General features: G+C 66.5%; 5 protein-coding genes across 5 annotated transcripts in view; 2 read left to right on the top strand and 3 right to left on the bottom strand.

Annotated features, from left to right (window-relative positions):
- Positions 1-126: 126 nt before the first annotated feature.
- Positions 127-939, bottom strand: F751_1031 (Fatty acid 2-hydroxylase; the record flags this gene model as incomplete). Its single annotated transcript, XM_011397903.1, has 2 exons — positions 127-357; positions 511-939. 2 exons carry the CDS (start codon positions 937-939, stop codon positions 127-129), a joined length of 660 nt encoding a protein of 219 aa, XP_011396205.1.
- A 906-nt stretch (positions 940-1,845) lies between these two features.
- F751_1030 (hypothetical protein) lies at positions 1,846-3,811 on the bottom strand (the record flags this gene model as incomplete). The annotated part of the gene is made up of 5 exons (XM_011397902.1): positions 1,846-1,986; positions 2,214-2,330; positions 2,514-2,909; positions 3,133-3,357; positions 3,683-3,811. 5 exons carry the CDS (start codon positions 3,809-3,811, stop codon positions 1,846-1,848), a joined length of 1,008 nt encoding a protein of 335 aa, XP_011396204.1.
- Positions 3,812-4,090: 279 nt separating this feature from the next.
- Positions 4,091-4,796, top strand: F751_1029 (Mitotic spindle assembly checkpoint protein MAD2A; the record flags this gene model as incomplete). Its single annotated transcript, XM_011397901.1, has 3 exons — positions 4,091-4,310; positions 4,407-4,527; positions 4,685-4,796. 3 exons carry the CDS (start codon positions 4,091-4,093, stop codon positions 4,794-4,796), a joined length of 453 nt encoding a protein of 150 aa, XP_011396203.1.
- Positions 4,797-7,100: 2,304 nt separating this feature from the next.
- On the top strand, positions 7,101-12,682 carry F751_1028 (Serine/threonine-protein kinase 36; the record flags this gene model as incomplete). The annotated part of the gene is made up of 11 exons (XM_011397900.1): positions 7,101-7,169; positions 7,425-7,626; positions 7,798-8,084; positions 8,261-8,416; positions 8,867-9,761; positions 9,950-10,305; positions 10,444-10,931; positions 11,167-11,427; positions 11,584-11,699; positions 11,972-12,226; positions 12,501-12,682. The coding sequence occupies 11 exons, from the start codon at positions 7,101-7,103 to the stop codon at positions 12,680-12,682; spliced, it is 3,267 nt and encodes a 1,088-aa protein (XP_011396202.1).
- Positions 12,683-13,101: 419 nt separating this feature from the next.
- The window catches only part of F751_1027 (E3 ubiquitin-protein ligase BRE1-like 2), a gene marked incomplete at both ends in the record, with an annotated part of 4,917 nt that continues 4,432 nt past the window's right edge, over positions 13,102-13,586 (bottom strand). The window contains one exon of the mRNA XM_011397899.1: positions 13,102-13,275. Coding sequence (XP_011396201.1) covers positions 13,102-13,275 — 174 coding nt within the window. The remainder of the gene's footprint in view (positions 13,276-13,586) is intronic.

Below are 13,586 nucleotides of genomic sequence, written 5' to 3'. Positions count from 1 at the left end.
GTTCATGGGTACCTGGAGCCTGGACTGTAGGCCTCAAAGTGTGGAAGCTACTACCTGGACATTCGCCAGTGATTTCCCACTGGACTGGGCTGGGAACTCGACCTGAGGCAGGCAGTCCCAGGAGCATCACCTATCCACGAGGCTCCTGCGGGTAGCTCCTATGGCAGCCGGGGTGCCCAGCATCCAGTCTACTGAGCCGCCGCTGATCCCAAACGCCTCCTCCGGGTTCGAGTAGTGGTGATGCATGTGTGCGGCCTTGAGTCGGCCGCCCAGCCTACCGGAGTGCATGAGGTAGTGCATGCAATCATAGCGCACATACCCTAGCAATAGGCCCCCAAAGAAGGCGTCGCTCCCACCCTGCAAGCGTTGGGTGATGGCAGAGGAGGCTTGAAGGGGGGGGAGTAGTGCCACGACTTCCGTGTCTCCTCAAGAAAGCCAGGCACCGGTGCTTGCCGAGTAAGGTACCAGCCGATTTGCCCTGCTTCCCCCACCCCACGCCAAACACCCTACCGCTGGGAGTGCGAGCCTGATCATGTAGTACAGGCCTGCGGCGATGAGGGCGGCGGGCAGGGGTGGGAAGACCAGGCGATCAACGTCCTGGGGGAACTTGTGGTGGCAGCCGTGCAGGAGAAAGTGTGCGCAGACGGCCGCAGGGGAGTGCGGCCGGGCGTGGAAGACCCAGCGGTGCAGGCTGTACTCCACGCCCTGCCAGCTCAGCGCGCCCGCCGCGGCATAGCAGGCCGAAGTTGGGAGGCCCCAATCCTGCACGGCCACCGCCAGCCAAGCGCAGGCCACCGGGATCCAGAGCAGCGGGACCACCCACCACTGAACCTTGGTCAGGCACTCCAGTGCATCGCTGGCAAAGAAGCGTGGCTGCCCCGGGACGGGGGAGTGCACCCAGACATGGTAGCTGGCAGCGCTCAGCTGCTTGACCTGCATGTGGGAAAGGGGTTTTACAGCAAGATTTGGACGACGAACAGGTGATTCGAGCCCTTCCTGCGCCGACCGACAAGATCAAACAAAAAGCACTCTTTGCATTGCTTCATGGCACGTAAGCTATTGGCTGCACGTTTGCTGGAGGCATGGCATCTACCCTCTCCCTCCTCTCCCACCTGGGCTAGGATGGGCGCGGCGCAATCCACGGGCTTCCTGGTGGATACCTTCCTTCTGGACCTCAATACCGGGTCTGCCAAGCCAGAGCACATTGCTGGATTTGAGGGAACCTGTCCCCAGACTACTCAAATGTGCCGCAGGGGTGTGGGCGTGGCTCCCCGCCGTGACCTGGAATGATCACTGGCATCTGTGCCCAACGCACGTTCGATCCCTGTGATATGTGGCGTATGCAAAGGTGATCAGGTGATATTACACATCACTCACACATGCCGCTCGTAATCCCTGCATCGAGCGAAGGTACCTTGTCCTTCCCGGCCTGCGCACAGTCTCTGGCCAGTTGGAGGGCTGACGTCGACGTATACGAAGGCGAGACAGCCGACTCACAGCGCCATGATCTGAGGGCACGGGTCACCGAAAAGGCCTGGCGGAGGCATTTCAGCCAAGCGTCCCGTCGTGCACCTCGCACGCGGGGGTGGGATCGGCACTTTGGCAAATCTCTGCGCGCGCCGGCGCTCGTGTGTCCCTGGCCGGCATCGGCTGGGTGGCCTGCACAGTGAGACCGAGTGCCGTGCTGCAACACCAGCCCTGCTCACCACACCAGCCCTTCCTGAGATTGGTTATACACATGTGTCATGCAAAGATTGGTGTGCACGCACAGACTCGGGTCGATGTCAGACACAGAAAATTGAGGGCCACAGCGCGGCCCTTGCCAAATGCATTCCATTCGACCTCTCACCGGCCCTTCTTCTTCCCCGTCACCATCATGGTTCCAGAGGGGATGAAGAGCACGTCCGCCCACTCGCCCCGGGCGTCCGCCTCCATCCTGCCCAGCACCTCCTCCAGGCTGCCCAGGTCTACCCGCGGCACCTTGACCTGTTGGTGCCCGACAAGAGGGTGGGTAAGATGGCAGCCTGGTGTGCAGGAAGCATGTGGTGGAATGCGGCGCCATCAACATGGGTAGTCAGCACCGCAGCTTGATTGTGAGCTACCCCCAGAGCAAAGCATGCGATTGCCTTGCACCCCCCCCTGCACCCCCATCTGAGTGACTTCCTAGAACAACTGTGGCAAGGGATTCACTCCCTATTTCTTCCGCGCCTCACCTTCTTGTCCTCAAGCTGAGCCGTGCGCGCCTGGTACCGTGCCTGCGCCTCTAGCGCCGGCTTCAGCTGGCGCTCTGCTGCGGCCTTTGCGGCCTTGTCCTCCCCCGCACTTGCAACCTGCAGATGGGGGTCCCAGAAGCACATTCAGGAAGTGAGTGGAAGCTGGAGTGCCAAAGCCTGGTGGGACGAAGGGTGGTGTATCAAGTCCTCCCTCACAGCGTCTCCAGGACATGCATCACATCGCGAAGATGAAATCTCCTAAACCCACAATCCCCCCCCCGCACAACCATCCACCCACACCTCGTCCCGGATGCGCTGCACATCCTTCCTGGCCTCCTCCGCACGCTGCCGGGTCAGGCCCAGCATCTCCTCGTGCTTCTGGCCCGCGGCCGTGCCTAGGGCCACATCCAGGTCGGCCTTGCTGAAGAAGAGGGGGGTGCAGCGCTTGCCCTCGGACATCACCGTCAGGCCCTCAGCCTGGAACAGGGGCACGCCCATGAAGCCGCCGGCCGACACGCCGGCGGCGTTGTACAGCTGCAGCGCCGCCGCCACCTCGCCAGGCTCGGGCACGAAGCGGAAGGTCACGCCCTCCAAGCCGGTGGAGGCGCGCGGCGTCAGCGCAAAGTCGTACACCGAGGCGAGGCTGGTGGGCAGCACGCGCGCCGCGCGGCCCTGCGCCGCGTCCGACGCCTTCATCTGCGGCGTGGTGTGAAGGTGGGAGGGGGTCATGTTGGAGGCGGGTGTGCGGTGCGGTGTGTGTTGCTGCGTCTGGTGATGATTTGGGATTCGGGGAAGCTCTACGAGAATGGATTGTATTGTTCGCGGGGCGGGCTGGGGGTGCACACCGCAACCATCAGCACCGCCCTCTCTTTCTTCCCCTCTCCTCGTGGCCCCCACCAAAACCCCTCTGGAGGCTCACGGTGGCCACGAGGGCCTGTGCATCGGCCTCGTTGAAGAAGAAGAGGCCCAGCTGGCGCTTTTCCGCCTGCTCTCCAGTGACCAACACGAACTCCTCCTTCCCATTGACCACGGTGAAGACCGGCACATTGGCCAGGCGGGCCTTGATCTCCTCGGGGGCGAGGGCGAGGTCGAAGGCGGGCTGCGGGGCCGAGCCCGACACCACGCGCGCGGCGGTGGTGATGGACTGTGTGGGAGGGGGGAAAGGGGAGGAGACTGAGGCAGTGCAGAGGCATGGGGCGAGAGGACACCACACAGCAGGAGAGCACAAACCCCAAAGGGAGTCAAGAACTCGCGGGGCGGTTGACAAAGCCGGTGCCATCCTACTTTGGTGTGATGTACTCCTTTGTAGCACACAATCCACCTCCATGCACACTTTCATCACCCCCAAACAGAACCCGGACACGCACCGCCAGGAGCACGCTCGGCTGGGGTCGCTGGGCAGGGGGAGGGACCCTCAGCCTGGCCAGCTGCTGACCGAGCGCTTGGATCCCGTGGTGGGCCCCTTCCACATGCTGATTCACCGCAGCTTGCAGGGTCGCAGACTGGCGGGCGAGGTGTTCTTGCCAGGAGGTGACGCAGCGCTGCACCCGAGCCTGCAGCTCCTTATGAGGGGCCGAGGCCTCCGTCATAGAGCTCATTGCACGTGGAATTATACCACCGCCGTCTCTCGGAAAATGTATGATTATTCGAGATCGGTGGGTGCGAATGTGCGGGGTAGATAAGTCTCTGTCGCGCCCTGGCATTCAGGACGTGGAGTTCTGGAAATTTTGATCTGCACTCCGACAGACATCATCCCGCTGCACAGATTTCGGCAGCCTGCGCAGGGGCTCCCAGTGACGACGCCTAGAATCCAACCGCGCCCGCCTCGGAATGTAGACATTTAATCGCGGTTCTTGTTTGTCCAAACTTCCCGTCCAATGGCGACCACGGTGGCGACACGGAACACCGTAACACTCCGGGGGAGCACGGCGACGGTGACAGAATTCTTCCAGACTGCCCTGTCTTCCATCCTATACCAGCGCGGCGTCTACCCTCCCGAGTCATTCGAGCCCAGGAAAAAGTATGGACTCACCGTGATGGCGGTGAAGGACTCCAAGCTGGAGAGCTATCTGGATTCGGTCCTCACCCAATTCAAAGGTGACTGAGGGTCTGGGTTGGACGCACGACATTTGAAATGACCTATGCCGCAACGAGCCGAGTAGCTTCATGGCCAATCCCATTCCCCATGTGCAGACTGGCTCGCCCTCGGAACGTTGCAGCAGGTGGTATTGGTCATCGCATCGCGCGTGACAAAACAAGTCCAGGAGAGGTGGGCTTTCGACATCCAGACCGACAAGGATGTCATCAGCACACAGTGAGCAAGAGGGTTGGGGGACTCTGCAGGACTCGATGAAGGAATTGAGCTAGAAATGGCCTTGTTAGGCTTGCCCCCAATACCACTTCAGGGTGTCACTGAAGCTCTCTTGAACGCTAGAATCTGCCCGACTTCCCCCCCCCCGTCCCAATCACAGAGTATTCCCTGAGAAACCAGAGGCCCAGATCACCGGCGAGATCCAGGCTATCATTCGCCAAATCACTGCCAGTATCACCTTCCTGCCCCTTCTCAGCGACGCCTGTGCGTAGCTGGGTACCTGCTGGGGGTTCTGTGAGGTTACTTTGAGTACATCGGGAGGGGACTTCAGAGTCTTGTTTGCCCTGGGCACCCTTCCAGATCATCTGCTGCTTCAGTCTCCGAAAGCCCACGCTTCATTATTCATCACATCCTGCCCCATTGCTGTCCACTGTGCAGGCACAATCGACCTACTAGCCTACACAGACCGTGCATGCGAGGTTCCTGGTGAATGGTGCGCCATCAGAGGCTGCGGGGGAAGCCTCAACCACTTGGCACATGCCCATGTACTTCCTTGCTGAAAATGAGCTACAGGCAACCGCTGCGTGCGCAAGCTCAAAGCCCACATGTCGCTTCCCTTGGCTGGTGCCACAACTCCACTTACATACAGGGAGGAGAGCGATCCTCGCTACATCAGCAATGCAGCCGACGTGAAGCTCCGCTCCTTCTCGACCAAGGCAAGGAGGGGGAGGGGGAGGGCGCGCGCATTTGTATCCTCTGCGCAGCCAAAATGTTGTGAAATCTCACCTGAAACCCAAGATCCATCGCGACCCCACGCCATGGGCCCCCTCCTCAGGTTCACAGCGTGGCCACACTTGTGAGCTACAAGGCGGACGAGGATGCATACTGAGCGGCGTCTTTGTTTTACCCTGATAGATGCCCCTTGACTGTGCGGGCAGACCTCGTCACTCCACTTCTCCCGCCGAGGACGAGGAGTCCTCTGAAGCATCCCGCTTGAGGGACGTGCGTTACGCTCTCTTGTTCAAGCGGGCACACAATGAAATCGTAAACTAGAAAGGGTAGCGAGGTGATTCTCACAGGTCAGTGTTGAAGCAGGTCCTGATAGACCATGCGCCCAGAAGAGCGAAACGAGGCAGCCGACTCAGGCGGATGGCACCGGTGCAGCCTGGGGGACGCTGCTGGCTCCCTCCAGCCGCTTGGCGGCCCGCTGCGCCGCGCGCTTCAGCCGTCGCTTCTGCGACTCCTTCTTGCTCGACACTGGAGGGGGCGGGGGCGGCGCCCCGCGGGCCGGCGTCGCCTCGCCCGAACCCCCCACGCCGCGCTGTGCTAAGTGGGGGCACGCCACCTTTTCCCCGGCCTTCATCCGTGCCAGCACTGCCCTCACGTGCGCTTTCCCCTGGCCCATGCACGCGCCTGTCTCGTCCGGCCACCGGGTCGGACCGAGGACGGCCGAGCGCGCTCGCTGGGTGGCCCCCGCCGCCAGACTCGCCGCAGACACCGCGACGGCAGCGCAGGCAGCCAGGTCGGGTTCTACCCACTCGGGAGCGGGCCGTCGAACGGGTGGCGGGGGCGAGGCCTCCCTCTTGGAAGGCACGATGCGGGTGAAGAGGGCGAACGCAGCCGCTGCCTCCCCCGCCCCATCGTTGGTCGGAGGGGTTGGGGAGGGCCGCTCCGGCGACGAAGAGGGGGAAGCCATCATCTCATCCAGCTGGCGGCCCAGCCTAGCATGCAGGAGAGCAGCCACCTGGCGAAGCGGTGAGGGTGGGGGATCAGAAGATGCCAGGACATTCTTGAGGAGGCAAGCCGAACAGGATGAGTGTCACGATATCTATGCCGCGGTCCCAACCAGGTACTCTGGATTCCTGCTCATGGCACCCACCTTCTTATGTGTGATGCCCATGCCGTCATACTCAGTGTCCGATCCGTCGTCGCTGTTCTGCGTGGCAGCGCATGCCCGAGCGATGCTGGCACCCCCACCCTTGGCCCGTTGCAGTGCCCGTGCATGGCGTCGTTTCGATGCCTGTACGGTAGAGTGTTTGAAGATGCTCAGTACAAATTTAACCAGAATACTGCTCTAGGAATATACACTGGCCCTCTACACACCTCCTGACTGGCAGTTGCCGCTGCGGACAGGGTCTCGGCAGACACAGCGACGCTGCGGAACATGGCCGTCGCGGCATCGTCTTCTGACGATGAGCTGGAGGACGAGGAGGAGCTGGGAGTGCTCGTGGCCATTTTGAAACAACTTGTAAATCGATGCCTTTACTCTCAAAGTTTCCCTTGCATGTCTTCATGCGCATAGGTATCACAGCGCGCGCCCGGAGCTCCACCCTTTCCTGAAACCCCTTCCGTTCTGGCTTCTTGAAATTTTGTACAAGCAGCGCGAGCCAAGACCTCGCGTGGTTGGCAGACTCCCTCCGCTCAGCTTGATCGCGATACAAGAGCATCTTCGATCCCCTTGATTCTCTGCTCCGACTGCGTTGTCTCGATCGCTTTGGCTGGTTCTGCGACAAACCCCGGTGACAGACCTGGGGTAGTGGGATCGAGCATGATTTGCAAGGAAGGCTGAGGCAGCCATGCAACAGCCGGATTTTGTGGGCAGGTACAGAGTGCTCGAGCTGGTGGGAGAAGGCTCCTTCGGCAAGGTGAGGGCTGTACGGACAGGGCCTGCCGCTGCTGAGCAGGGAGTAGAGTTATGAGCATGAAGTCCATGGGGGGGCATGGTGCCGATGTAGGCAAGTCGCAGCTCCCATTGTATCGTCAGGATGCTGGCATGTGTGCAGTTGATTGGCAGAACGAGCAGGGGAAGCCAGCCTCCCCGCGCAGCAGGTATCTGTCGCGGCTGCACATCCCCCTCACGCACCCCACCACCCCCGGCCCTCATCCAACCCCGCGCACAGGTGTTCAAGGCCCGCAAGACTGGCAGCCTGGCCACGGTGGCGGTGAAGCTCATCACCAAGCGCGGCAAGAATGAGCGAGACCTGCTGGGCTTGCGCCAGGAGATCGACATCCTGCGGACCATGCGCCACGAGCACATCATCCAGATGCTGGACGCCTTTGAGACGGCCACCGACTTCTGCGTGGTCACCGAGTTTGCCCAGGGTGCGGGGCGGGCTGGTCAGGAGTCTGGGAGGGAGGTGTGGCGTGCTGGCTGCCTCCTCGCCGCCCTCCCCCGCACGCTACCGCGTCTGTGCACACACACCTGCCTCTCCCTGGGTACCCCTGCGGCCCCCCGGCCACCGCTTCTCCTCTCCCACTCCCGCACCTGCCCAGGCGAGCTGTTCCAGATCCTGGAAGACGATCGGAGCCTGTCGGAGGGGGTGGTGAGGGACGTGGCGCGCCAGCTGGTGGCGGCCCTGCACTACCTCCACTCCCACCGCATCATCCACCGCGACATGAAGCCACAGAACATCCTGCTCTCCGCCGCCGGCACCGTAAAACTGTGCGACTTTGGCTTTGCGCGCAGCCTGTCGGCCCACACGCTGATGGTGACCAGCGTGAAGGGCACGCCGCTCTACATGGCGCCGGAGCTGGTGCAGGAACGGCCCTACAACCACACGGTGGGCTGGCGTGGGTTGGGTGGGTGGGCGAAGAAAGAGGGAAGTGTGGAGTCACGCAGATATTTCAGCACAGCGGATCCTGGATCTGCAGGGCGGCCTGAATTTTGCGCCAGGCACCCATCAAACACGCTCACCCAGCCGCATGAAAGCCCTCCTCCCACCCCCGGTCCCTGCAGGTGGACCTGTGGAGCCTGGGCGTCATCCTGTACGAGCTGTACGTGGGGCAGCCGCCCTTTTACACCACCTCCATCTACACCCTGATCAAGCAGATCGTGCGGGAGCCGGTGCGGTACCCCTCCTCGATGAGCCCCGACTTCAAGTCCTTCCTCAAGGTGATGGAATAGAGTTGGAGGAGACTCTGTGTTTGAGGCCACGCAGGAGCCCGTCCTCCCATGGCGATGAGGGTGGAGGCTGTCCTTCGATGGCAATGAGTTGCTTTCCATCAAAGGAGAGTGGCAGGCTCGGCCCCAGCTGGGCGTGTCCTGGATGCAGGGCTCTCCAGGAAGGAAAGAACTGGATTGCACGCACTGTGCTCTCATTGTGAGAGGCCAACAATGCCTCACCTCCCTCTTCCCACTCGCCTCCCTCCCCTCACCGCCATCCCACACCCTCCCACCCCGGCCTGGCAGGGCCTGCTGGAGAAGCAGCCATCCAGGAGGCTGGACTGGCCAGACCTGCTCCACCACCCCTTTGTTGCCCAGGCGGGGCCGCGCCGGGCCCCCGCGCCGCCCGAGCCGCCGGAGGTGCAACACGCCGTTCCCATCCCCGGCCCCGGGCCGGAGTCACACGCGGCAGAGACCAGCCCTTCGGCGGCGAGCGGGGCCACGGCGACCACGCCCGCCGCCCAGGCCACGCCCAAGCAGCTGCTGGTCACCCCGGCGGCCACAGCGCTACGCCCGGCAGCCGCCAGGAAGGTGCTGTCGCCCCGCGGCGACAATGGCCTGCCGGACAGGGTCCCCGGCGCGGTGGCCACCCGGTCCCCGCCCGGCCCGGCGGCGGACCCTGGCGCGGCGTGGGCGCCCTCCCCCGAGCGGCGGCAGCTGGACTTTGCGGCGGGGGGGAGGAGTGCCCCGTCCGACGAGAACGAGCCCGCGGCCAGAGCCGGGGCCAAAGGCAGCGCCGAGGGCGTCGGCCCCCGTGGGAGTGGTGGGGCCAGCGTGGAGGAGATGAGGTCCCGGGAGCGGGAGGCCAGCGGCGGGGAAGTCGGTGCCCAGGAACGGGAGACCGTTTCGGAGTCCGGGCATCGAGGACTCGGCGCCGAGGCGGGGCGCTCCAGTCATGTGCCCCACGCCGGAGGCGACACCCTCGAGCCGTCGCCGTCGTCGCCGGGGTCGAGGAGCGTCGCGGCAGCCCTGGCGGAGGTGCAGAGGACTGGCGACTCGGGGCAGGCCTGGCGCGAGCCTGGCGCTGTCAGTGCCATGCTGCGCACGCTGCGCTCCTCGGACGACCGCCCGCCGCCCGCGCTGCGTGCCGCGCTGCGCCTGAGCGCCCACGCGCTGCGCGCCGCGCCCTGCCCCCGCGCGCCGGAGCGGGTGGTCGCTGCGCTGGCAAACGTCGTGGCGGCGTTGTTCCGCCGCCTGGCGACGCAACAGCTGGCGCAGGGGGGTGGGGGGGGCGAGCGTGAGGAGCTCCTCAGGCTCGGTCTGGAGGCCGCCGAGCAGCTGCAGGGCCAGCCAGGTGAGCAGGGAGGATGATGGAGAGGAGGACGTTTTGCGATTGCCAGGGGCTCAACCCTGGCGTCTTCTGCACCATTCCGTGCCGTCCGTACACCCTGCAGCGTGGCACCGAGAGGGACTCCCCTCAATGCCGCACCGCCGTCCCTTGGTATGGATCGCCCCCTCCCTTCTTCCTGCATGGCACCCCAGATGTGGCGAGGCCCACGCTTCAGGCGCTGGTGCACCTGCTGGAGGGGCCCGACGGGGGCGACGATGAAATCTTGGCCGCCACGCTGCGCACACTGCGCAACCTGACAGACGAGCCCGGCGCAGACGCCGTCCGGCCGGCGTCGGACCACCGGGCGGGGGCGGCGGCGCTCTGGGGCCACGCCCTCGCGGCGGCGCTGTCCGGCCGGCGCCAGGGGGAGGAGGAGAGGGCGCACATGACGGGCACCCAGGGGGCCATGGGCGTGCTGTGGCGGGTCGCGGTGGCCGGGCCGGTGGGGACCGCGTCGGAGGACGCCGCGGCCGTCCTGTCGCGTGCGGGCGCCCTCCTCGGCGCCGACGTGCTCGCCGGGTCGGCGGGCGCGGAGGCGGGAGCGGAGGGCGTCGGCTGCGCGGCCCGGGCGCTGCTGGCGCGAGCGGCCCCGGGCGCGCTGGCCCTGCTGAGCACGCTGAGCGTGGCGTGCCCCGATGCGGTGCAGGCGGCGCTGCTGGCGCCGCCGGCCCTGGCCGCGTGGGAGGCCGCGGCGACAGCAGGTCGAGCCTGCCCCCAGCGCACGCTGACGCTGCTGGCGACGCTCGTCAGGAGTCAGAGAGCCGGCGGTCCAACAGCTGCAGGTCGGCACCCCACGCCCGACCTGCAGGCCTGCCTGCGAGGCCTGCAGCCCCTCCTCGTGCGCCTGATCCTGGACGGCAGGGACCGGGCTGGTGTCGCGTCGGCCTGCGCAGCCCTGACCGCCACATTGGAGGCGGCCACATCGTCTGCGTCAGATCCCACCGCCCCTCCCGCGCCCGAGCTGGTCACCCTGGCGACGCGCCTGCCGAGCACGGCCCCACTCCCAGGCCGCGCCAACCCCGACGACGGGGCGTCGGACGCCTGGGCCGCCCTCCTGTCGGAGCTGGCGGGCTCGGACCTCGGCGCCGAGGCCGACGCCGGCATCGTCGGCGCGGCAAGCTCGGCCCTGGTTCTGTGGGTTGACGCGGGCGTGGAGGGGCCCGGCACACTGAGGCATCCCGCTGGCACCGCCTCGAGCCCCGCCACGCGGCCACTGCTGACGGCGCTGCAGCGTTGCGTGGATCGCGGCGCGCCCCTCCCGCCATCGCTGGCGCCCGCGCTCGTCGCCTGCGCCGCCTCGGCGCGACATGCGTCCCCCGCCTCGCCTGCCTGGGACCTGCTCCTGGCGGCGCTGGCGTCCGGGGACGAGGGGGGCCATGCCCCGCTGCCTGGCGGCCTGCGACGCGCTGGTCCCGGCCGCGCTGGGCGCGCTGCGCGGCCTCGATCCGGGCACGGCGCCGCCCGCATCGGAGGCGTGCCCCGCCGTGGCGGCCGCGGGCGTGCTGGCGCGCATGGCGGTGGCCTCCGACGCGGCGGCCGCCGCCTTTGTCCGCGCCGGAGGGCTGGAGCCGGGCACGCTGGCGCGCCTGCTGCACCCCGCCGCCCCCGCCCCGCTGCTCGTCTCGGGGCTGTTGGTCACCAGCCAGCTGGCGCGCGCCAGCGCGCGTCACTTCCAGGCGCTGGCCGCCGCGCGCGTCGTGCGCCGCGCCGCGCCGCTGCTGGCCAGCGCCGAGGCCCCCGTGCGTGCGCGTGCCTGCAATCTGCTGGGCAACCTGTGCCGGCACAGTTCGCTGTTCTACCCGGATCTGCGCGAGGCGGGGGTGGTGCCAGGCCTCATCGCCCTCTGCTCCGACCGCGACAGGGCCGTGCGCAAGTTTGCCTGCTTCGCCGTGGGCAACGCGGGTGCGTGGCGCGTGTGTGGTGGGCGGGTCAGCAGACGGAGGGGCGGCGATGTCGGCCGCTCCCCGGTGCCGACGGAGCGGCGTGCAGGTGGTCGTCACCCTCGGTCCTTGTTTGGTCCCCGCAGCGACTCCCTCACCTCTCACACACGCACGCTCTCCCCATCAGAGAAACCGGTTCTCCCCTGCCCCCCGCCCCTCTGCGGCATACCCCCCCGGTCCTCCAGTTCCGCCCTCGACGACACACACCCTCCCCAACTTCCCTTGCGATCCCAGGCTTCCACGACGCCAGCCTCTACCCGCTGCTGCGCCCGGCCCTGGATCCGCTGGTGCAGCTGCTGCGGGACCCCGAGGACCGCACGCGCGCCAACGCGGCGGGGGCGCTGGGCAACCTCGTGCGCAACTCGCCCGAGCTCTGCGGCGGGCTGGTGGCGGCGGGGGCGCTGGAGGGCCTGCTCAGCATCGTGGCGCGGACCGACGTGGAGACGGCAGAGCCGCACTCCTCCCTCCAGATCGCGCTGTTCAGCCTGGGTGAGCGGGGGAGGAGGGAGGTGGGGGGAGGGGTCACCCTGCGTGCAAAGGGATGGGGGCGTTCAGCATGGCCAAGCAGCATGCAGCGCGAAGGGGGCCAGCAGGGCCGATCATGCTTCCCTGGTTGACTCGGCACCGGTCAGAAGTTTTGGGACTGGAGGCTGGGATGGGACACGGCCTCCTCATGGCAATCAGGGCATGTACACAGACGCCGCCATCCCAGAATCCTACGCCTTCACGCCTCGGGACCCCTCCGCACCCACACACCATTCAGGCAACATGTGCGCGCACGCCGCCTGCGCGGTGGCGCTGGTGCGGCTGGACTTGGGGGCCGTGCTGGGGCGCATGCTGGAGGCGAGGGCCGGCGACGCGGTGCTGCAGCGCTACGTCGCGCGCATCCATGCCAAGCTGGCGGCGCACGGGCCACTGCCGGGGCAGACGGGGGAGCGGGGGTAGCTGGTCGGTGCCGGATGAGCAAGCTTCTGGCGTCCTGCGCTCCCACCACCTGGACCTGTCCGTGCTGTTGCAAAGGGGGGTGGGCTGCCTGTTTGCGTTCCCTCCCCAGCTTGCGTCGTGCAGCAGATGAGGTCCAGGCCGAGAACATTCTGGCCCCATACCCCTCCAACTCTGCTGGCCTTTCTGGCGCTGGCCCCCGCATCCCCCCCTTCTTGGACCCTCCACGACCTGCTGCAAGCCCCTTCCCTTCGGTCGGCCCAACCCCGTCTCCTATCCACCCCGTCCCCAACGCATCCCGCCGTGCTGTCGATCGAGTTGGCGTGACCGGTCAGTCTCATTCCCAGCACATTGCATCGAAGGGGGGGGAGGGGAACACGGGAAGACGTGCACACCCGGGGCAGCACAGCTCCCGCCCGCGCTCACGTGAAGAAGAAGTGTGCGACGTCGCCCTGGCCAAAGGCGGTGCCGCAGCCGGGGCACTTGCGGTGGCGCGACTCTAGGTTGCGCTTGATGCACTGTGCGCAGAACATGTGGTAGCACTTGGTGATGATGACGTCCTTCTGGCGCTGGTGGCAGACGGAGCAGTTGACCATCTTGCGCAGCGCCGCCGCCTCCGCGGTCAGCGCCGCCAGCGCGTCTGGCGTCGACATGCCAACCTGGCCTGCCGCGCCGCCGCCGCCGGCGGTGGATGATGGGCCGGCCGCCGCGGCCGCCGCCAAGCTTGCCTCGGCCGCCGAGACCCTGGCCTCCAGCTCCGCGCGCGCCTCCAGCGCGGCGTCGCGCTCCGCGCCCAGCGCGCCCAGCGCGCCGCGCAGGCCCTCCCCCTCGGCGCGTAGCGCGGCGGCGTCGGCCTCGCGCTCGCGCGCGGCGCGCTCCGCGGCCGCGCCGCGGAGCACGGCCGCGC

This window comes from Auxenochlorella protothecoides (genome assembly GCF_000733215.1).
Source record: "Auxenochlorella protothecoides strain 0710 unplaced genomic scaffold scaffold122, whole genome shotgun sequence".
Classification (NCBI taxonomy): Eukaryota; Viridiplantae; Chlorophyta; class Trebouxiophyceae; order Chlorellales; family Chlorellaceae; genus Auxenochlorella; species Auxenochlorella protothecoides.
This window is presented reverse-complemented; position numbering and strand designations above follow the sequence as displayed.